The sequence below is a fragment of the Silene latifolia genome, chromosome 6 (assembly GCF_048544455.1).
Source record: "Silene latifolia isolate original U9 population chromosome 6, ASM4854445v1, whole genome shotgun sequence".
Classification (NCBI taxonomy): domain Eukaryota; kingdom Viridiplantae; phylum Streptophyta; class Magnoliopsida; order Caryophyllales; family Caryophyllaceae; genus Silene; species Silene latifolia.
This window is the reverse complement of record NC_133531.1, coordinates 137,078,284-137,101,166: the sequence shown is the minus strand read 5'-3', so window position 1 is coordinate 137,101,166 and position 22,883 is coordinate 137,078,284. Positions and strand designations below refer to the sequence as shown.

At 31.9% G+C, this 22,883-nt stretch overlaps 2 protein-coding genes across 2 annotated transcripts; both read left to right on the top strand.

Moving 5' to 3' along the window:
• Nucleotides 1–3,824: 3,824 nt before the first annotated feature.
• On the top strand, nucleotides 3,825–11,364 carry LOC141587358 (protein NRT1/ PTR FAMILY 6.3-like). Its single transcript, XM_074408825.1, has 5 exons — nucleotides 3,825–4,034; nucleotides 4,554–4,731; nucleotides 6,424–6,463; nucleotides 6,663–7,228; nucleotides 10,367–11,364. The coding sequence occupies exons 1-5, from the start codon at nucleotides 3,917–3,919 to the stop codon at nucleotides 11,244–11,246; spliced, it is 1,782 nt and encodes a 593-aa protein (XP_074264926.1). The 5' UTR covers nucleotides 3,825–3,916; the 3' UTR covers nucleotides 11,247–11,364.
• A 1,240-nt stretch (nucleotides 11,365–12,604) lies between these two features.
• LOC141588779 (uncharacterized) lies at nucleotides 12,605–14,185 on the top strand. The gene is made up of 5 exons (XM_074410205.1): nucleotides 12,605–12,735; nucleotides 12,788–13,092; nucleotides 13,196–13,486; nucleotides 13,580–14,063; nucleotides 14,164–14,185. Exons 1-5 carry the CDS (start codon nucleotides 12,605–12,607, stop codon nucleotides 14,183–14,185), a joined length of 1,233 nt encoding a protein of 410 aa, XP_074266306.1.
• Nucleotides 14,186–22,883: the final 8,698 nt, after the last annotated feature.

Below are 22,883 nucleotides of genomic sequence, written 5' to 3'. Positions count from 1 at the left end.
ATAAAGATCTTCCACTTTTTTTATTTGTCTAATATTTGTAGTTATAATAACTTATAACCCCACATTGTCTCACTTATTTTTATTGGTTACTGTAACTAGTTTAGAACCCGTGCAATAAATGCACGGTATATATTATTTTTTATATTTAATAAGATATATAAATAATAGTGGTATCCACTTAGTGTTAAATTTTCTTGTTATTGTATTTTGTTTGAGGAAAAAATTAAAACTGAAAATTAATTTGAAAATATAATTTAAGAGAATTGAGTAAATGCTAAAAATGTATTTTTTTTATACCAGAACCCTAATGATTCCAGTTTATAAATCATCTCATTTTTTTTGTTATGAAATTAATAAAAATGATTTATAGTTTTGTTTATGCGTAGTATAACCTGTATATATGGGTCTCTAATAATAGCAGTAATAAAAGATTTAACAGTTTATAATTTTATATTATTTACATTTTACTTAAAAAATTATAGTTTAGAGTTTAGTTAAAATTATATAATTTGATGAAGTTAATAATTTTAATGAGAAACATTATAATTATTAACTTATTTAGTTAATGCACATCTATTTATTTAGATGATCACTACTTTCCTCATTTAAAAAAGGATGCTTTTTGGAGGGAAAATATGTGAGCTCGCCTATTTATTTAGCAAATAGGGGATTGTAATTCTTTATAAAACGATAATAATTGAATAAATAAATGAAGGGAGCCTTCTGTAAACCTGCTATAATTAGATTCAGTCCACTTGTTGAGCAGTCAATGGAATCAAAGTGCCTTTTGGATCAGCTGAAAGAATAATGTGTATCATTGAATCTACGAGTATTATATTTCTCCGTATGTTAGAATCAAATAGCAAGAGCATAACATAGGTGATAACTGGTAAAGTTAATAATACACAAAGTTGTTCTTTTCCTTTCATCCTATTTATAATTTTATATGATTGTTATACTCCCTTATATTCTCTAACATCTTCTATATTTCCTAAAATGACAAATTCACTAAGATCTTTCACTTTTCTTATTAGTCTATAATTTGTGGTTCTTAAGACTTATGACCCCACATTTTCTCTCTTACTTTCAATTTCCTCCCTTTTCCACCAAAAATCTCAATTCTCTTAAAAACTACCCAAAAAGCAATGTGAAACATCATAGTGAATAAAAGGGAGTATTTGTTTTGTTTTATTACAAAACCCTCGCTTCATATTTACATCTATAAAAGTATAAATATAAAGAGATAGTAAATCTTGCTTAAGACGGATTTTGTTACGACCTTTCATGAACTCTCCGTCTCATTTTAACATTTTTTTTTTTTTTTTGATAACGGGGGGTTGAGTCTCCTCTGAGCCCATACATTCCCGCACCACCACATGGATCATGTAAGCCACCCTTTTGGGGGCTACAGTGGCCAAGTGATCATCGTCCCAGCTGGTAGTCGAACCCATGACCTCTCAACTTCTGCATTTCTGCAAGCTTTAAGGTTTAACCCGGCTACCACTGGACTAACACCACTTGATTATTTATTATGAGTGAGTGTGTGATGTGTTAACTTCAACCCGCCTTAAACAAGAATTTGTGATAAAAAGAGACTATACAGTAATTGTTTTATCTTTTCGGCAATTCACATAAAATGAAAGTTCTTAGGAATTAAATACAAGGACGAAGGGTTGTTTGGTTGATAAAAAAAAGAAATAGCAAAAATGTGGAAAGAAATATGAACTCTCACACGATGAAGAAATTAACTTACCTACTCACGTGATATAGTGTCCATCAAGACCGTCTGACATAAAAGTATATACTGGACATGTTTTCAAGTAAGTAATAAATTAAAAGATAATTATTACTCCGTAATATTGTACTCCATATCACATTTTATTTTACTAGGAGATCGACCCAACGATATTGATGCTCATCATTTAACTTTTTTCTTTTATAAATGTATTTGGAGTAAATTAAGGGGGTATTTGGTTCATAATACGATACAATCGAACATGCATGGAAAACATAAGTCACTATTGTATTTGGAGTAAATTAAGAGTTTTAAGGGCATATATAGTTACTACAATAGTGAGCCACAATGAGCGGTGTTGCGCTTACGTTCATTTGCTGCCCTACATTCTTTTTTTGTGCGCTTTCCCTCAATCCTTGGATATTTACTTCTTTGGTCCTATTCCTGGATGACATTTTCAAACCTTAATAAAGTTGCCTACCCTTTTTTTGGTATTTTCATCTTTTCCACCCAATTTGAGGTTCATACAAAAAAGTTGATAGTATAAAGATATTCTAGTGAGCTATAGTATAAGACCTATTAATTCCCTCATGTCAAATATAGGTATAAATGCCTAACTAAATAGGGATGAGTATATAATACTCCCTTTATTCCAGTGAATAATTTACATTTGCTTAATTTTATGAATGGGGAAACAAAGTAATGTAAACTATTGATTGAGACGGAAAGAATATAGAATATTATATACAATAATTATTGTAACATTGCGGTGTGAAATTAATTGAGCTTTCACGTAAGTGATTCTAAGCATTATATTTATTTTACCCGTAAAACGATAGAAAATAAAAATCCGTTCCTAAGAGGACGAATTAATAATGCAATGAGGTAAACATTTTTAAAAAAATTGAAATTTTAAATTGAAATTTTCATGTGTTGCATTGTTCAGGGGGAGCGACCGTCCTTGCTAATTTCCCTTATTTTCGCTACAAACCGTGATAATATGAACTTTTAAATTGTCTTTATGTACCAATGATCACATATGTAGATATTTTGATGAATTATAGAGTAGATTAACATAAAATATGCTCGTACTAATCTCAAAAAGTAGGAACAAAGTATAAAAGTAGAACGACTTGATACTATGGTTAATAAACTAGTTAAGCTCACATGCACAATCATATCACTCACAAAAGCAAGTATTTGTTGTCAAATGGGTAATCCAATATCGGACGAGGTACTTTTAGATGAATTAACTTAAAATAACCAACTAAATTAGTACAAAGTCAAAAGTGAACCACCACTCATGTTAGGTTTTTTTACAATCATACATAATAAATCGTCGATTTTTCTAAAATATATCTTAAGGGCACATGTTAAGAAAACGTAAATGAAATTTTTTATGATAGACATTATTATGGAAAATTTAAATTTATAAATCATTTTTTCCAGATTCCAATACTTTATTTATTGTTACTTTCCATTTAAACTTTCTTAATATTTGTCTCTAAGGGCACATGTTAGAAAAATCGATAAGTCATATAAATGATGATACCAGAAGAAAGATGTTTCATAATATCAAATGTATATACTACGAAAAGAAGCTAATTCACATGAGCATATATGATAAGGAGTATTGTTTTATTATTCGATCACGTATAAATTGTCTTGTGAGGCTTAAAACCTCGTTCTATGCCAGTAAACTCATAACATCCTGAAAATATAGGAAAAAAAAGAACAATTTATACAAACCCGATTAATTATCCATAAAGTAAATAATGAACCCATACACATCAAATTTTTGTTAATTTATGAGTTGGTCTCAAGATAAGATACTAATCTTGCAATACACTTGTCTTCAAAATTAGGGTGATAAGAATATTTAAAAATGTTTTATTAATTCCATATAATTGATTCAATTGATTCTTCTAGCTCAACCCGGGTTGTCAATTATCATAATTACAAGTTTAGTAATAAACAAAGAATAATTTATACATCAAGGTTGGTCCACAATGATACATGACATGTAATGAGTTACATTATTTTGCTCCCTCTGCCTATTTTTTCCTTCCCAATCCACAGCTATAAAAAGGTCACTTCCTCTCCATATTCTCTCATTCATAATAACTTCCAAGAATCTCTCTTTTTATTTCCCTCTCTAATATTCCTACTCCTAAACTTGCAATGGCTCTTCCTATAACCGATGATTTTGGAAAAACACTCTCCGATGCATGGGACTACAAGGGTCTTCCGGCTAACCGCTCGAAAACCGGTGGCTGGGTTAGCTCAGCCATGATCCTAGGTGCTTCATTAATCCTTAATTACTAACTTCTTTTTCAATATTTGATGACCTGATGTCAGCTAGCTTAGCCTTCTTAACTCCACTATTGTTTTATAACAAAAGTTATTATTACACGTATTATAGTGTCTAAGCGAGGTGTGTCAGCAGGAGAGCAAATTCTCTGTCCCATTTTACCGTATTTCACTATGTATTCTTCGTGACACATCATTAGTTTAAACTGAAACTGCTATCAGTTTTATTACGTGAATGATGATGTGTCGCTAGATAAAAGCAATGGGATAAAAGATGGGATATAAAAATAGGATAGATGATCTCAACTCCGTTAGCAGTGGATGCCTTAACCCTAGACATTCAAAAGACTAACCTTTGATATAAAGTTTTAATTCCTTTTCAATAGGTTGAAAATGTTGAAATTTAATGTTAAAAATTCCTAAAAAAAATTTTTTAGGTCACTTTTTCGTGTCAATAACTATAAATCCTGACTCTGTTCATATTTGACGGTAATATGTGTTTTTGTAGGTGTTGAGACGTGTGAAAGGTTGATAACACTAGGAATTGCGTTCAATTTGGTGACATACTTAACTGGGGTAATGCATTTAGGCAATGCAACCTCAGCTAATACCGTCACCAATTTCCTTGGCACGTCTTTCATGTTATGTCTTCTTGGTGGCTTCGTTGCTGACACTTTCCTTGGCCGGTTAGTTTTTCTATTATATATACTCGTTTTACGTCCATTTATAGAATCCTAACTTCTTTTATACTCCCTTCGTCCCAAATTATATCCCTCTTTGACTTTAATTGTGTAGATTTTGATCGTTAATTCATCTAAATATACGCGAAGTATCTTGTTAAATTGTCACATTTGATTTATCAGAACAACTAATTTCGTATTTTCAAAAAAAAAGTTGTTATAATATTAGATCGACTAATTTCATATTTTCAAAAAGTTGTAATAATACGCGTGAATTTTATAGAGGGAGTAATATTTTGATCTAGTTACTTTCATTTTAGCAAATTAGACAATATTCGGTGTTATTGCAAGATAAGACAAATAGAATATATGGTTTATCACTTATTACCAACAAACCAATAAAAAATTTGTTCTCAATTTTATTTTAGCTTTTTTTTTCTTCTAATAATAATATTCCATTACCTCCTTACATTTTGGAGTCTAATAAAGTGTAATAAACAATTTTTTTAAATAAATAAATAATATCTTATGGGGAGTACTTATAAATATTTGATTTAATCCTAAGCTCAAAAGCTCCTATACAATACTAATAGTTCTATAAGATACAATCTAGGTTTACCTGTTATTGTACTCAAAATAATACGACATAAACATATACAAAATAATTAATACTTGTTTTATTAATATTGTCGTTTTACATTTTCCAATCTTATAAAGTTACAAGGTTCGGCCTATTAATGATCTTAAAGTAATAAGTTTCAAATAATTTATGCATAAATGACGTGGAAATTCATTACGAAAAGAGGAAGCAACTACGTATGAGTTATGACATGTATAAAAGAGAATAAGACATATTAGGAGGTCCTAAAAGTTTATAGAAGAGGAAAAGTGGGGCTTTCTACTTTGAGAAACTTGGAATCAACGGAAAAGATTCACTAAATGAGGAATTTTTGGAATTTAACAGTGACAAGTTATGGTCCTATGATCAATATACAAGAACGTGAATGATACGTAGTAATACAAACTTGTGCACATTTCAATTAATGCAAGTGACTTGTGAAGTGGACTTGTCACTTTACAACGTTTAATCGATATTCTGGTCCTAAGTTATCTCTATTCAAGCTGGATTTTGTCCATTTTTATCAAAAAACTCATGGTTTAGGCCACATAAATTAAGTCGGGTATTATATGAAGTATCGTCTAGTATCAATGAATTTAGAGAGTATTATATACATAATACTCCGTGGTATACTTGTATAATACAATATTAATGTGATATGATATAAAAGAAATGATATTATAAAAAGTACAGAGTAATAGATAAGAGGAGACAAGTATAAATGTATAATAAGTTCAAAATATAACATTTTCCACTGAAGACGGTGGGAAAAAAAGTATTTATTTATCGTGCCTTCACCAAGTCCTGACTCCTAACCCATGAACTAGCAAAAATGTTTAAGGATGATTTTAAATGAAAAAACAAACATTTAGTATGGTTATCAATTAATTAGCTTTATGAGAAGATTTGTTTGTTGATCTTATATTTATGTTTTGTTTTTTTGGTTCAAAAAACGTTAGGTTAAAGGGTAGGTTTACCCAATCCAAGGCCAGGGTAGATCACCGACCTCTTTGAGGATTTTATGTAAATATATGATGATCAACTAATTATGTTTGTTTATTGTCCCCTTCTTTTGACAGGTACTTGACAATTGCTATCTTTGCAACGGTCCAGGCTTTGGTAAGATCACATTTCTACTTTAACATCTTGCTCGGGGAAGATCGTTTTTTTGTGTCCAAGATTTTGACATTTTTAAAGAATCTATCAACAACTGGGAAATAATGACAAGTGTTTTAAACTTTTTCGAAGAAAGCGATTTTATATTATTCTGTACCGATGATATACCAGTATCTTATTACCGACTTATCTTTCTGTACAGGGTGTAACCATCTTGACAATATCAACCATAATCCCAAATTTACGTCCACCTGCATGTGTCGAGCACTCATCAACATGCATACCAGCAAACGGTACACAACTCGGGGTTCTACACTTAGCCCTATACCTAACGGCCCTAGGAACCGGTGGACTTAAATCCAGTGTATCAGGGTTCGGATCAGACCAGTTTGATGACAAAGACGAGGGGGAGAAGGCTAGAATGACAACCTTCTTCAATTGGTTCTATTTCATAGTGAGTATTGGGTCCATGGCAGCCGTGACAATTTTGGTATACATAGAAGATAATTTGGGACGTAAATGGGGATATGGAATATGTGCTGTTGCAATTGTTGTGTGTCTAATTGCGTTCCTTTGTGGGACGAAACGGTACCGTTTTAAGAAACTTGATGGGAGTCCGTTGACTCAATTTGCTGCGGTTTTTGTTGCGGCTTGGAGAAATAGGAAAATGGAATTGCCTGCTGACGTGTCACAACTTTTCAACGTTGATGACATGGCTGAGACTAGTGTCAAGAAGAAGCAAAAGTTACCTCATAGCAAGCAATTCCGGTTAGTTTTGCCTAACTTTTAACTTTTAACTTTTTACTGTTTTATCTTTGACCTTTTGACTTTTTTTCAATGCTTTGTTTATGAAAATGTCAAAAATAACAATAATAGAGGTGTTTAGGTAAGCCCAGTAACATTGACCCGACCCGACCAGACCTGAATAACATGAATTAAACCTTATTCGATACCCGAATTGGGGACCCGAACTTGACCTGAATCCTAATATCTATAATGAAGTAAGCCACCGTATTAAAAGTAGTTGAATTATGCACCAAGTTGCAAAATAAACCAAGTATAGCTAGCTAGTGATGATGCATGCACAGTAGTAGGAAAACCTGTTTGATCTAGGTGAGACGTCAATATTTATCAATAACATGCAAATACGTCTCTTTAGAAATAGTTTTGTAAGACTACACAACTCATTGATCTCTATATTAACTCAAAGAACAAGTTGGTCATTTATATATCACATGAGTATAAGCCAGTTTTATAATAATGTTATTATTAAACCGTCTAATAAAATATCTGAGATTCGTGATAATAACTTGATGTATCTGTATTTTGTAATGACCTCACATCTTTTAAGAGTTTGTTTAATTATTAGCTAAGATTAAATAAAATAACGCGATAATTCCAAGATTATCAATTGATTAATTCTTGGTCCCCTCTAAGGTCTTGAAACAATAAGGACGAAGAAATTATGGCATGAATTTATGGAAAGTAACCTTACTATAAACATGCATGTTAGTGAGAATTTCTTAGAAGGGTTTGGATACTTTGATGCAATCAATAATCTGCGTGGTTTTGAAGATCGGATTAGATCGTGCACATCTCGATCCGTGACCACAGTAATTGTCTCTTTATTAAGTGTAATTGTGGACCAATTTCTAACATTTAGACTTGATTAATTAGGGAGTGTGTTATTATTAAATTGGTAATGGCCTAAAGATTCTCTCATCTATGAGTAGATTTATTTTAAAACTAATAAGAAATTTTTCTAACCTAACCAGAGGTTTCGTATTCAAACCTTCTGAATGCCGTAGTGTTAAAACTCGTGAGAGTGAGAGAGAGTTTACAGCCCTAATAATCTTACCCGACTCGAATCCGAACTAAATCAAATAGTCTACCAAAAAAACTAATTCAAGATATTACAAATAATATTATAGCCGTCCAAAATGTTTTTGCCACCACATCAAACTTTTGCCCTTTGATTCTCTTATAATAAGTTAAGTCATAAAGGTGGGAAGGTTTGTGTACCAAAAAGTTAAGTCAAATTTAGAAAAGTTTGGAAGGTTTATGTTGTTGCAAGATTTTGTTTTAGCTTTTGAGTTTGTGCTTTGGTGGGGGCTTTTCATAGTTTAGGCAGTTTGGCACTTTAAAAGATTGGTTATTACATACTCCGTACATCACACATAGGTTTCCTAATGAGACTACCTTCTCTATAGATAGTAGAATTATTAAAGTTGTATTTGCTTAGATGCTTCGTCTTAACCACAAAACAAGTAAATTTTCGATCATAGTGTATTTAGTTAGATTAAACTTGATAAGCTATAACAAATTGTTTTACATATAATACTGATAATATTACACTATAAGATTACACTATAATAGACTTAAAAATAAATGTATATAGTAATAGTAATTCAATAAAAGGCCATCTTTTTTTCATCAAAAACATAAATTGTATAAATATATCAGGAATCCTATCCAAAAACTGCATAAAAAATAATAAAACTCCATTATTCTATATTTGTAAGAACAAGAATCTAGTGTCGGTCATGACAACCCCAAACAAACCTAAATTAAAGCTGAGATGTCTCTTTGTTTGATGTCTATTTGTTTCTTAAACAAGGCCCCTAGTTGCATATTCATTTCGTCTATTTGATACCTTAGAATCAGATGAAACAGTGGAGCAGGTAGCATGACAACCATTTGTTTACAATGAAAAATCATAAAATTATTTTTTAATTTACTTCTTAACTGTCACTTGTCTATTTTTGATTAAAATAGCCGTCAAAATAATAAAAATAGTCATAGAAATAATTTTGACAGAGAAAGTAGCTTAGCAGCTAATTAAGAATATACTCCTTTTCTCTCAATTATTTATTACCTTTGATTAAAAAACTCCTTATTAAAAAATAGAAAAGATAATCAAATGAATCGGACATCAGTACTCAAATATTCTTCCAAAAAAAATATGTAATTCAGCATCTTTTTCTTGCCTACGTAGTTGAGTAACCTTGAAAGTCTTATGCTCAAAATGTGAAGCAATCTATTTATTTTTCTACGCAAGTCTTTTTAGTCTATGTTAAACTGCTTCCCCTTTTAATTATTGGTGGAAATTATACTGCATCTTTGACATGCAAGTGCAACTTGTACAACATGGACGACTTGTGTTTCGTTGTATGAGTATGTCAATTACACAACGATCGATTATTGGTGTAACACAACGTTAACGTATAAACTTAACAGTTAACACTGGGGAAGTTTGGAGTTAGGTTACTATTTTAACATTATTGCACTTGTATTATTGGCTAATCAAGTCAAATAATATATAAAGATATGATGGCTATCGACAGGGGCGTCTTAAAACAAATGAACGCCATATACATAATATAATCGATGCAATTTTATGCCTTGAGATGGATTTAATAGTAACAGAGTTAAATAGTGTAGGTAGTAAAAACTTATTTCTTAAAATAGTGATCACGATGTTTCTAGTCACGACATAAACATAAGTATTCCTAGTTACACGTTAATTAAAAAATCATACTCCCTCCCATTCACAATAAACCTCCCTATTCAATTTGGCACAAATATTAAGGAAACACACTACCCCACCATATAATTAAATTTGAACCACACAAATACACTACCCACCATACAATTAAATTTGGACCACACAAACACTTACCAAAAAAGGAAATAGGGAGGTTATTGTGAATTGACGGAAAAGGAAATAGGGAGGTTTATTTTGAATGGGAGGGAGTATAAATTAGGATTTTAACATATGTTAATGTTATGTGACTCATTTTAAAGTGAAAATAATTTTCATGCATCTTCTAATTTCCATAAACATAAAAATAAAATTTATTCTATTAAGGACCACCAATAATTTAGTGTTGATGGCTATGTATGCAGGTTTTTGGACAAGGCAGCCATAAAAGGCCCAGAAATAGAAAACAACCCAGCCCAAGCAAGCAAATGGAACCTACAAACTCTAACAGATATAGAAGAGGTGAAAATGATCTTAAGAATGCTCCCAATTTGGGCCACAACAATTGAGTTTTGGACTATCCATGCCCAAATGACCACATTTTCCGTCTCACAAGCCGAAACCATGGACCGTCGTATCGGGTCCAAATTTCAAATCCCGCCAGCAACAATGACCGCCTTTCTCATTGCAAGTATCTTAGCCACGGTCCCAATATATGACCGTCTAGTGGCCCCAATTGCGGCCCGTTTGTTCAAAAATCCACAAGGACTAACCCCACTAAGGCGGGTTGGTGTAGGCCTATTTCTTGCCACAGTGGCAATGGCTGTAGCCGCCTTAACGGAGATCAAAAGGTTGCGTGTGGCCGAAGTAAATGGCGTGGAACATGACAAAAATGCCATTTTACCAATTTCAGTGTTTTGGCTAATTCCTCAATTTATTTTGACCGGTGCTGGTGAAGCCATGATATACGCCGGACAACTAGACTTTTTCCTAAGGGAATGTCCTAAGGGAATGAAAACAATGAGTACTGGATTATTTTTAAGCACACTTGCCCTAGGGTTTTTCCTTAGTACGGTAATTGTTACCGTGGTTAACTCACTAACCGGACATTCACACCCTTGGTTAGCGGACAACCTTAATGAAGGAAGGCTTTACAACTTCTATTGGCTCTTGGCGATCATTAGTCTGGTTAATTTCGTCTTCTTTATTTTCGCTTCAAGGTGGTACGTCTACAAGGAGAAGTGGCTTGTTGCCGAAGGTTTTGAGGTTGAATTGGAGGAATCAACCGGTCCGGCTTGTCACTAAATGATACATACAATCTCACCAAGTACAAAATTTAAGTATCATCATCCCTTCATCTAATTTAATATTAATATTCTAAAACTTTTGTTTTATACAATATTAATATTAAATTAATCACGACTATGGTGATACTGAACTGGGTATCGAGAAGTGGCGCAAACGCGTCTTTTATGACATAATTGTGGATAGTTTTTGTAGTGATTAATGTTGCATGTGTGCTATGTTTTTTTTTTGATGTCCACCTCTACAAATGTCAAGTTTGTAGATTTGTGGAATAGTACAAAGAATTGAGAAAGTTGTATGATTAGGTCAAAGGTAGTATTTTAACATGAATTTATCCATGGGATAAATTGTGAAAGGAGAGTGACAAATAAGTGTATACGTTGGCCATCAAGGCTCGGACGAGCAGCTTGAATAAGGCTCTTTCTGTATTACTATATATATTGAAAACTTTAATACCCTTTGTCTTAATTTTTTTTTTTTTTGACTTTTGTGTATAGCTTGATTTCACCATGGCAAATATTGGAAACTCAATACTCTTATATTCTCCAAATACCAAAACATAAAATCATTACGACAAATGTTTAGTTTCGTATTGTTACCGTTTAGTTTTATGGTACATCAATTTAATTTTGAATGAATATATTATCACAACGTACATATTATACAAAGTATACTTTTAATAATTGAAGGATTATATTAATCTTGTAATAAGAATTACCTCCTGTGGCTCGGGACTCAGTTTGTATTTTCTAAGCACAAGGGTCAAGGATTATGGTGGTATGTGTGTTTTTGATGCTAAGCTGATGAACATATCAAATATAGCCAAGTATGCTTGGTGGATAGTAAAGCTAGAAGGAAGATCACTTGTGGGTTAAAAGGCACTGACTGGAAAGCTTATACACCAAGTACTCAGGATACTAGTTGGGCCGCAAAGAATGAACATCTTGTTAGAATATAAAGAAGACAGTTAAAGAGTTAGTTACAAGTAGTTAGTCTTTTCCCTAAATATCAGGAAAGTAGTTACGCTGTAATACTATATAAGTAGAACAATTGCATTGTATCAGATAATAATTCGGATAATCAATCAATACAATAACTCTCTCAATTCTCTCTCTTTTATCATGAGCTTATACAAACTCCATCATGGTATCAGAGCATGATCATTAACTTGATCTTGTTTCTGTTTACTTTTCCGCTTCCGCATTCATATAGATCATTCTCATCTTCATACCTTCATACTTATACCTTCATATCTTCATACTTTTATCTTCACATCTCCATACTTTAATCTTCCTACTTTCTTTGAATCTTCGAAATTCTTCCTTTTCACTCTTATACTTTCTATCAAATCAAGAAAGATGCCAGAAACAGAAGAAAAAGTCAACGGTGTAGGTGTTGATGATCCTCTTTACATTCACAACACTGATCTCACAGGTGTTAAACTTGTGGCAAAGATTTTCGAAGGCATTGGTTATGGTAGTTGGAGGAGGTCCATGCTTATTGTTCTCTGCTAAAAATAAGCTGGGTTTTATTGATGGCAGTATCCCACAACCTTCTTCTACATCTGCTACAGCAAATAAATGGCAGCGCTGCAATGATATTGTGTTTTCTTGGATTTTGAACTCAGTCTCACCAGAAATAGCAGATTCTATCTTGTACAGTGGTACAGCTGAGATTGCTTGGTCTGAACTTGAAGAAAGATTTGGCCAATCCAATGGTGCTCAGTTGTATAGTGTTCAGAAGAAGTTAACTGAGTTTTCTCAAGGCAGCGACAGCATCTCTACTTATTTCACAAAGGTTAAATCTGTTAGGGATGATATTGAAGGAATGGGGATGAATCCTAAATGTTCATGCAGATGCAATTGTGGTGCTAAGGAGAAACAGTCCCCAATTTCAGGAGTATCAACGTGTCGTGCAGTTCTTGATGGGCTTAAACGATTCTTATGCAGTTATTCGAGGTACCATTATAATGCAGAATCCATTACCAAAACTTGCTGTGATTTACAATAATCTTTTGCAAGATGAAAGGCAGCGAGAGATTCACAATTCCTCCCAGTTTCAGTCTGATTCAGCAGCAATGTTGGCCAAAAATGTCAATTTTAAGAATAATTCTTGGGGCAATGGTAATGGGAATGCTGCCAATAAGGGTTTTCAGGGCTATAACAAGACTGGTAATCCCAATTACAAAGGTTACAATCCTAATTACAAAGGCAAGGATACTGTTCAAAATCAGAATCAAGGTTTCCATAATACTCAAAATCAAAATCAACATCATTAGGGCTTTAGCAGCAATCATAATCAGATTCAACAGAATCAAACAACTCAGCAACCAGAAAAGCCTCCTCCTCCCTTCTACAATAACTGCAAGAAGTATGGTCATACAGTGGATTCGTGTTATCATCTGATGAACAGGAATAGGCGCTTTGCTGGCAATGCTTTCTACAATGAACAAGGTAACAGTCAGGGTTCTTTTAGCACTGAAGGTCATCAAGCTGGTGCATCTGGGTCTGGTGTTCATCCAAGTAATAATTCCACTGAGACAAGTACCAATGATGCTAGTACTTCTTCTGCAAATTTTGCAGGTACGAGTTCTTTACATCATAATTTCAATTCTCATTCTCAGACAAATCATTTCTCTAATACTTGGATACTAGACACAAGTGCTACTGATCACTTCTGCTCAAATAAGGCTTTATTTTCTGATTTCAGATGCTTAGATAAACCATATTCTGTGTCTTTGCCTAATGGTCATGCTGTTAAGATAGATACTGTTGGTACTGTGCATATTACATCTGCTTTGTCTTTGACTAATGTGCTGTATGTTCAATGTTTTAAATTTAATTTGTTGTCCATCAGTAAGCTAAATAAGCAACTACAATCACTAGTGAGCTTTACACCTAAAATTTGCTATTTGCAGGCTTATTCCAAGAAGCCCTTGATCCTTGGTAATAACTACAACTAGGTAGTATCCCGCGCTTCGCGCGACCTGTTTTAAAATTTTGTTATTATAATTGAAGAAAAATAATATAATTCGTATATAACCTTTAATATTTTTACCTATAAATAAAAATAAATTATTTTTTTTTCTCAAATTTTATTTTTTTAGGTTTAAGTTCAGTGTTTTAAAATAAAATACATATAATTTTAATTAAAACTAATACTAAGTTATACTCCCTCCATTCAACTCCACACTACCACTTTCTTTTTTCACGTTTGCCAACGCGTCTTTTACGCGCTAAATATCGTTAGCTACGTATTTGCGAAAAATATAAAAGTTAGATATTTTTAATGTACTCGTAAAGACGAATAAAACAAAATTCTACATGAATATATTTTCACTTATGTATTGGGAGAAAATTGAAATTGAATGTTTAACTATGAATAGTGTACAAAATAGATAATGGTAGTGTGGAGTTGAATGGAGGGAGTAGTTAATTACGCATGATCAACGTTTTAAATAAAAAAATTGTAACTGATCAAATTATCACATTAATTATAATAAAATTTATTCGAATAATGCAACAATCAACATTAAGGTATCAAATTATATCATTTCACGATACGTTATGTTCCAAATCAGTTAAAAGATTTATTCAAAATGATGTTATTATAATTTTATGCAATTTTTAATTTTGTATGTATAACGTTTGATATTTATGTATCAAACATATATGGCCCAAACTAAACTTATTCAAATATTTTGGTTGTGTCTTACATATGCTATGTGTCAAACATATCTATCAGAAATTTGCACTTTTTGTTTTTTTTTAACAACTATATATAACGATGTTTAACAGTTTACCGTAAATAAAATAGGTTGAATTTTCTCAAATATCATTTTTATAAGATAACGTATAAAATATTTAAATAAAAGTAATATCTAGTTAGTCATAACTAAAGTTTTGTTCTTGACGTTTACATATTTAACTAAAGATATTAAAGAAAAATGTAATGTGTATTTTACTTTTTCATGTTGTTTATATAATAGGTTTTTTCTACATGATACCCTTGTACTTATTCGAATTCAGTGTGATACCTATCGCTTTTCAAAAATACTCGTGGTACCCCTAAACATGATAAAAACATCTTAAAATACCCAAAATGCTCTAATCCGCCTCTTTAGAATGTTTAATTTATACATTTTTTTATTGATTTTTTTGGCAATAATTTGTCATGTCATTAACATAAACATCGTCTACTCAATTTTAAACATATTTTCTTTACAAAATATTAACATATTAAAACGTGATTTTTATAAGATTGGATATTTTTAGAACATTTTACTACATTTAGGGATACCACTTATATTTTCAAAAATATAGGGGTATCACGTAGAATGCGAAGAAACACGGGGTATCACGTAGAAAAACCCTATATAATATTATATTACTTAATAATCATTACTTTTCTTTTAATTATTCAAACTCATTCGTGATCACTGTGTACATACATACTCATTATCATAGTATTTAAACCTCTCAAAATCTCATATGTATTCATTTTGTCGCAATATAATTTTTTCGTTCCCACACTATAAAAACTTATATCTTAGTAATTTTTTTTTAAAGTTTTGTTTTTAATATATACAATGACTCTTTAAAATATATTTTTCGTAATAAAATTAATGGTCTAAGTTTTATAACTTTCTCAAAATATTTTTTTACGTAAATGTAAAACATTGTAAGATGCTCACTTTAATCATCTCTACATATCAAATTATGTTAATAAATATAATGAAAAGTATACTCGATTGAAAGCATTTTTCGCAATGAACGTTTTTATTTACAATTTAGAATTTTTATCGAAATATTTTTTTTAATAAATTTAGAATCAAATCAACGTAATTATTTAATATAATTTTATAATAAAATTTATTAAATTATAATTAATATTTACTGAGATTTATGTTGTATTTATTATGTTTATATTTAATGTTAAGCTGTAATTAATACTCGTATTTAATGCTGGGTTGACACATGTCGCATCCACAAATGCTTTCAACTTATATATATATATATATATATATATATATATATATATATATATATATATATATATATATATATATATTAATAAGATCAAATGAGTCCACCTCTTACATTTGAGTCCATAAGTCTCATTGTGAGCCTTTGGATCTTGGAAATGGAGGGCTTAGATGAGAACCCAAAAATTAAGGTTAATGCTCTAATTTGTCCATCTCCCTCTAATTTTCTCATTAACTACATTAATCCTCCTCATCTTTCATTCACCAACTCATTATCACATCTCCTCATTCTCTCTCTATATCTCACTTCTCCATATTCTCTCCAAAAAAAACCAAGAAAAAAAAAACCCAAAAAACCAAACAAATAAAAAACCCAAAAAATCCAAATAAATCATTTACTCATCTTTTCCTCATCCACCTACCACCACCCACCGGTAACCACCACAGTCGCCAACCGCCGCCGCCGCCGCCACCACCACCGCCGTCGCCGCCGCCTCCCCGGCGTCATTTTTTAATTTTTTTTTTTTTTTTTTTTTTTTTTTTTAAAAAAAAAAAAAACTTGATGTTTGGGTGTTTTTTTTATTTTTTATTTTTTTTTTCTCCTTATATCGTCTTGTTATATAATATTGTTTCAAATTTGTGAGTTTTTTTTATTTTAATCTTAGATCTACTAAAATAGATCAATTTTCATGACCCGTTTTTTTTTTTCATTATCATTTTTTTTTTTTTTTTCAATTTTGATGTTTTGGTCTTTTTTTTTCCGGTAATTGACATTCTTACAAATTATAGTTTGATTTTAGTACTAAATCTATTAGTTATGAAATCTCATTTTTTACTTTTTTCTTGTTGATATCACTTTGTTAATATTCGCCTTGTTATATATTTGTCAAATTTCGTATTTAAAATTTTCTTTTGGTATTGTGTGATTTAGGATTTATTAAAATTACTTTATCGGTTAAAATTACACTTTTTTTCGTTAAAATTACACTTTTTTCCGTTAAAATTACACTTTTTTTCGTTAAAATTACACTTTTTTTGGGTTAAAATCACTGTTTTTTCCTTGTTAAAAATACACTTTTTTCCGTTAAAATTACATTTTTGTGTGTTAAAATTACACTTTTTTTACGGTTAAAATTATAGTACTAAATCTATTAGTTATGAAATCTCATTAAATTACTTTTTTCTTGTTGATATCACTTTGTTAATATCCGTCTTGTTATATATATTTGCCAAATTTCGTATTTAAAATTTTCATTTGGTATTGTGTGATTTAGGATCCATTAAAATTAATTTATCGGTTAAAATTACACTTTTTTTCGTTAAAATTACACTTTTTTCCGTTAAAATTACACTTTTTTCCGTTAAAATTATACTTTTTTTGGGTTAAAATCACAGTTTTTTCTGTTAAAATTACACTTTTTTCCTTTAAAATTACACTTGTCTTCATTAAAGTTACATTTATCTCTACTAAGGTTATCTTCTCAATGACTAAAGTTACGCTTTTGGACTAAAGTTAGAACAATTTGGACTGAAATTACAGAAATTTGGACTAAAATTACACAAATTTGGACTAAAATTACACAATTTGGACTAAAATTACACAATATGGACTAAAGATACACAAATTTGGACTATAGTTATACATTTGGATTAAAATTACACTTTTATGGACTAAAATTACACTTCCGTGGACTAAAATTACACTTTTGTAGTATAAATTTATACATTTGTTGATTAAAGTTACACATTTGTAGACTAAAATTACACTTTTTTGGACTAAAATTACACTTTTGTGGACTAAAATTACACTCATAAAATGATAAAAGATACACACACTATCAATTTACTAAGTTACACTTTAGTGGACAATGATTGGAATTGCACAATCTAAATGACTCAAAATAAATGAATTGTGTAACTTTAGTTCTAATTGTGTAATTTTACTCAAAATTTTGTTGTAAATAGGGTATTATTAGTTCAAAATTATTCGTAAATAGTGTATTTTCAATCCAAAAATGTATTTTTAGTCCAAAATTGTATAATTTTAGTCCAAATTTAGTTGTAAATATTGTATTCAATTTAGTCGTAAACTCCATTAGTTCGTCCAAATAGTCCAAATAGTCCAAATTAGTTAGTCCATATTGTCCAAAATGTCCAAATTAGTTATTCCATATTGTCCAAATTGTCCAAATTAGTTAGTCCAAATTGTCCAAATAGTCCAAATTAGTTAGTCCAACTTTAGTCCAAGAGTGTAACTTTAGTCATTAATAGAGATAAGTGTAATTTTAACAGGAAAAAGTGTAATTTTAACCGAAAAAAGTGTAATTTTAAAGTAGAAAGGTGTAATTTTAAAGGAAAAAAATGTAATTCCAACAAGAAAAAGTATAATTTTAACAGGAAAAAGTGTAATTGTAACAGAATTGAGTGTAATTTTAACATAAAAGTGTAATTGTAACAAAAAAAAGTGTAATTGTAACAAAAAAAGTGTAATTGTAAGAAGAAAAAGTGTAATTCTAACAAGAAAAAGTGTAATTGTAACAAGAAAAAGTGTAATTTCAACAAGAAAAAGTGTAATTGTAATAGAAAAAAGTGTAATTATAACAGAAATAAGGGTAATTTTAACCAAAAAAAGTGTAATTTTAACCAAAAAAAAGTGTGATTTTAACCAAAAAAAGTGTAATTGTAACAAAAAAAAGTGTAATTTTAACATAAAAAGTGTAATTTTTTTAAAAATTAAGTGTTATTTTAACAAAAAAAAAAAGTGTACCTTTAATGTTTGAAGGTTGTGCATTTTTTTTAACAAAATCTATAATTTTAGCACAAAATAATATGTAATTACAAAACGGATAATAGAAATAACAAGACGGATATTAACAAGGCGTGATTAAAAATTCACAAGTAAATAGATATAAAAATTAAAAACTAACTAGATATAATAATTAAAAACCAACAAATCTGAAAAAATAAACCCAAATAGATATACAAAATAAAAAATGATAATTCAAAGGGACAATACACAACAAGGATATCAAAAAACCGAAATCAAAATATGAAACCGTCAAAAAAAAACCGAAAATAAAAAATGCAGAAAACCGAGATCTGAAATTCAAAGTTTCAAACCCAACTGAAATTCAATAATAAAACCATCTTTTTCATTACACAAACCCATCTTTTTTGTTACCCAAACTGAAATTCAATCTCAAAAAAAACAAAAGGAGTGGTGGTGGTGAAACCGAGATCTGAAGAAAAAACAATGAAACGGAGGTGAAACCGAGATCTGAAGCCGGTCATTGGTTTTTGTGGTGTGAGAGGAGGGACGGAGGGAGGAAGTACGAAAGGAGTGGTGGTGTTGAATGGCGGACGAAAGGAGTGGTGGTGGTGAATAGTTGCAGGAGGACAGTGACCGGTGGGTGTGAATGGCGGTTGAATCAGGTCGTGGTGGGAGTGTCGGGGGCGGCAGCAGGCTAGTGGTGGTGATGGTGTCGGGTTTGTGTCGGAGAAAGGAGAGGAAGGAGGGGCTGCGGTTGGTTGGGTCGCCGGAGGAAGGATGGTTGATGGTGGGTGTCGGGTTTGTGGTGAGTGAGGGGATGAGGGGGTTTTATTTTGAGGGGCTGCGTGGGTGTATGGTGAGGTCGTCCCTGATTTCGGTGGGGTAGGTGGTAGTGGTGTAGATGCGGTGGTGGTGAGGGGAGATGCAGGGTGAAGAGGATGAAGGAGGTCGTACGGTTGGGCGGTGGTGGCGTGAAAGTGGTGGCGTGAAGAGCGGTGTGAATGGTGGTGGCGTGAAAGTGGTTGTGGGTGGTGAGGACCGTGAGTTGAGGTGATGTGGTGGTGGTGTTGAGTGGTATTGAGTGAGTCGTGAGGGTGGTTGTGGTGGTGTGCGTGAGCGTGAGTGGTGGTTGTGGTTGTCGGGGTGGTGAGGATGAGTGGTGGTTTTTTGGGTTTTTATTTTTTGTAGATCTAGGTGTGAGTGGTGATTTTTTGGGTTTTTTTTTTCAGATTTGGTTTTTTGTTTGATTGGTTTTTATTGTTTTGGTTTTGTTGATGAGAGAAAAATGAGTGAATGTATGATATAGAGAGAGAGAGGAGTTTGTAGGTGGGATAAATGATTATGAGGGATGGCTGATTAGGGAGTTCTTTAATTGAAATGAGGAGCTAATTAGAGGAAAATGAATTGTGGCCATCCATTGAGATGCAATCTCCTCCCTCCATCCCCTTCATCCTAAGGCCCTTAGAAAGACTTAGGGACTCAATTGATGGAAGGGACTTAGAAGAACTTATCACTATATAGTAATATATATATATATATATATATATATATATATATATATATATATATATATATATATATATATATATATATATATATATATATATATATATATATATATATATATATATATATATATAAGATGACCATATTTGCTTTGAATTCTCACATCAACAAGGACTTTGATAATGGTTCTCAAGTAGAATCTGATAATAGTAATAAAGGCAATGTAAATTTTGTTGTTACACAGACTTCTTATCATATATGGCATAAAAGATTAGGTCATGTTCCTCTCTACAAGATGAAACAATTGCAAATTTATACTTTTGATAATGAAATAAATATAACTTCTTGTCCTGTGTGTGCTAAAGCTAGGCAACATAGGTTGTCTTTTCCTACTAGTTCTTCTGTTTCTTTGCATCCATTTGAATTAATTCACATAGATCTTTGGGGTCCTTACCACACCCCTACTTATAATGGTTATAAATATTTTCTGACCATGGTAGATGATTTTACACGTTGTACATGGACTCATCTATTGTCCTACAAAAGTAATGTCTTTAATTTCATCAAAACTTTCATAAAAATGGTAGAAACACAGTTTGACAGGAAAGTTAAGATCATTAGATCAAATAATGTCTTTGAGCTTGGTACTAGTGGTATTATACACCAGACTTCCTGTTTTCATACCCCACAACAGAATGGTGTGGTGGAACGCAAACACAAACATCTTTTAGAGACAGCACGAGCTTTAAAATTTCAGTCTAATCTCCCAACAAAATATTGGGGGGAGTGTATCTTGACAGCTACATATATCATCAATAGAATGCCTTCCAAAGTATTAGTTAATCTATCCCCTTTTCAGATATTGTTTGGCAAAACACCTGATTTATCCCACATGAGGTCTTTTGGCTGTCTTGTGTATGCTTGTACATCTAAACCTGGTAGAGATAAATTTTCTCAGAGGGCTACCCCTTGTGTTTTTATAGGATATCCTTTTGGAAAGAAAGCATACAAACTACTCAGTCTTAATAATCATTCTATTATAAATTCTAGGGATGTTGTGTTTCATGAAAGCATTTTCCCTTATATCAAAGATAGTTCGCCTCATTTTATTCCTGCTTCTATGACTGATAGTGATGACATGTTTGATAATTTGATTACTGGCCAAAGAACAAACACTAGTATACCTGAAATAAATACAACCGATAGTACAGTACAGGTTGACATTCCTACCACTGATATGTCTCAGAATGTTAGTTCTTCATTTAATGATACCACTCTTACAATTAACAACACAACGAATGTTAGGCAATCCAAAAGAGCTTCAAAGCCTCCTTCTTATTTACAACAATATGTTTGTCAAACAAAGAAAACTACAAATTGCAATGCTGTCTATTGTAATCATACATTAACTTCAATGTGTGAAAGTGTTACCCCTATCCTTTCTAGTGTATGCTTGTCTGCTTCGTCTGGTAGTCCGAGTAGTTAGGTTACTAAGGCACCTGTGCAAGAGCCTAAAACATATCAAGAGGCTTTAGTCTATCCTGAGTGGCAAGCAGCCATTGCAGCAGAGTTCCAAGCCCTTGATGCCAACAACGCCTGGTCTGTTGTGCCCTTACCAACAGGAAAGAAAGCAATATCCTGCAAATGGGTGTTCAAAGTCAAAACACAAATCAGATGGTACAATAGAAAGGTATAAAGCACGTTTGGTTATAAAGGGTTATACTCAGAAGGAAGGTATAGTCTACACAGAAACTTTTTCACCAGTGGTGAAGATGACAACCATAAGAAGTTTAGTTGTTGTGGCCGTGAAAAAGCATTGGAAGATGACTCAACTTGATGTCAACAATGCTTTCCTCCATGGTGACCTAGATGAGGAAGTGTATATGTCCATTCCACCTGGTATGAGTGTCCCAGGGAAAAATTTAGTCTGCAAGCTTCAAAAGTCCCTGTATGGTTTGAAACAGGCATCACGACAGTGGAATGCCAAACTCAGTAATGCTCTCAGATCCAGAGGGTACCAACAATCCAAGAATGATTATTCCCTGTTTCATAAAAAGACAGATGGGAAAGTAGTCTTCTTGGCTATTTATGTCGATGACATACTGTTAGTGGGTGATAATGATGAGGAAATAAGAAATCTAAAAGCTTTTCTAGATGACACATTCAAGATCAAGGACTTGGGTGATCTCAGCTATTTCTTAGGAATGAAGTTTATTCATTCTCCTACTGGCATTGCCATAACACAGAAGAAATACACAAAGGAACTTCTGGAAGAATTTAATTGTACAAGTTGCAGGCCTGTCACTGCTCCTTTGGATTATACTGTCAAGTTAGGTGTGAATTCTGGAAATCTAATAGACAATCCTTCAGAGTACAG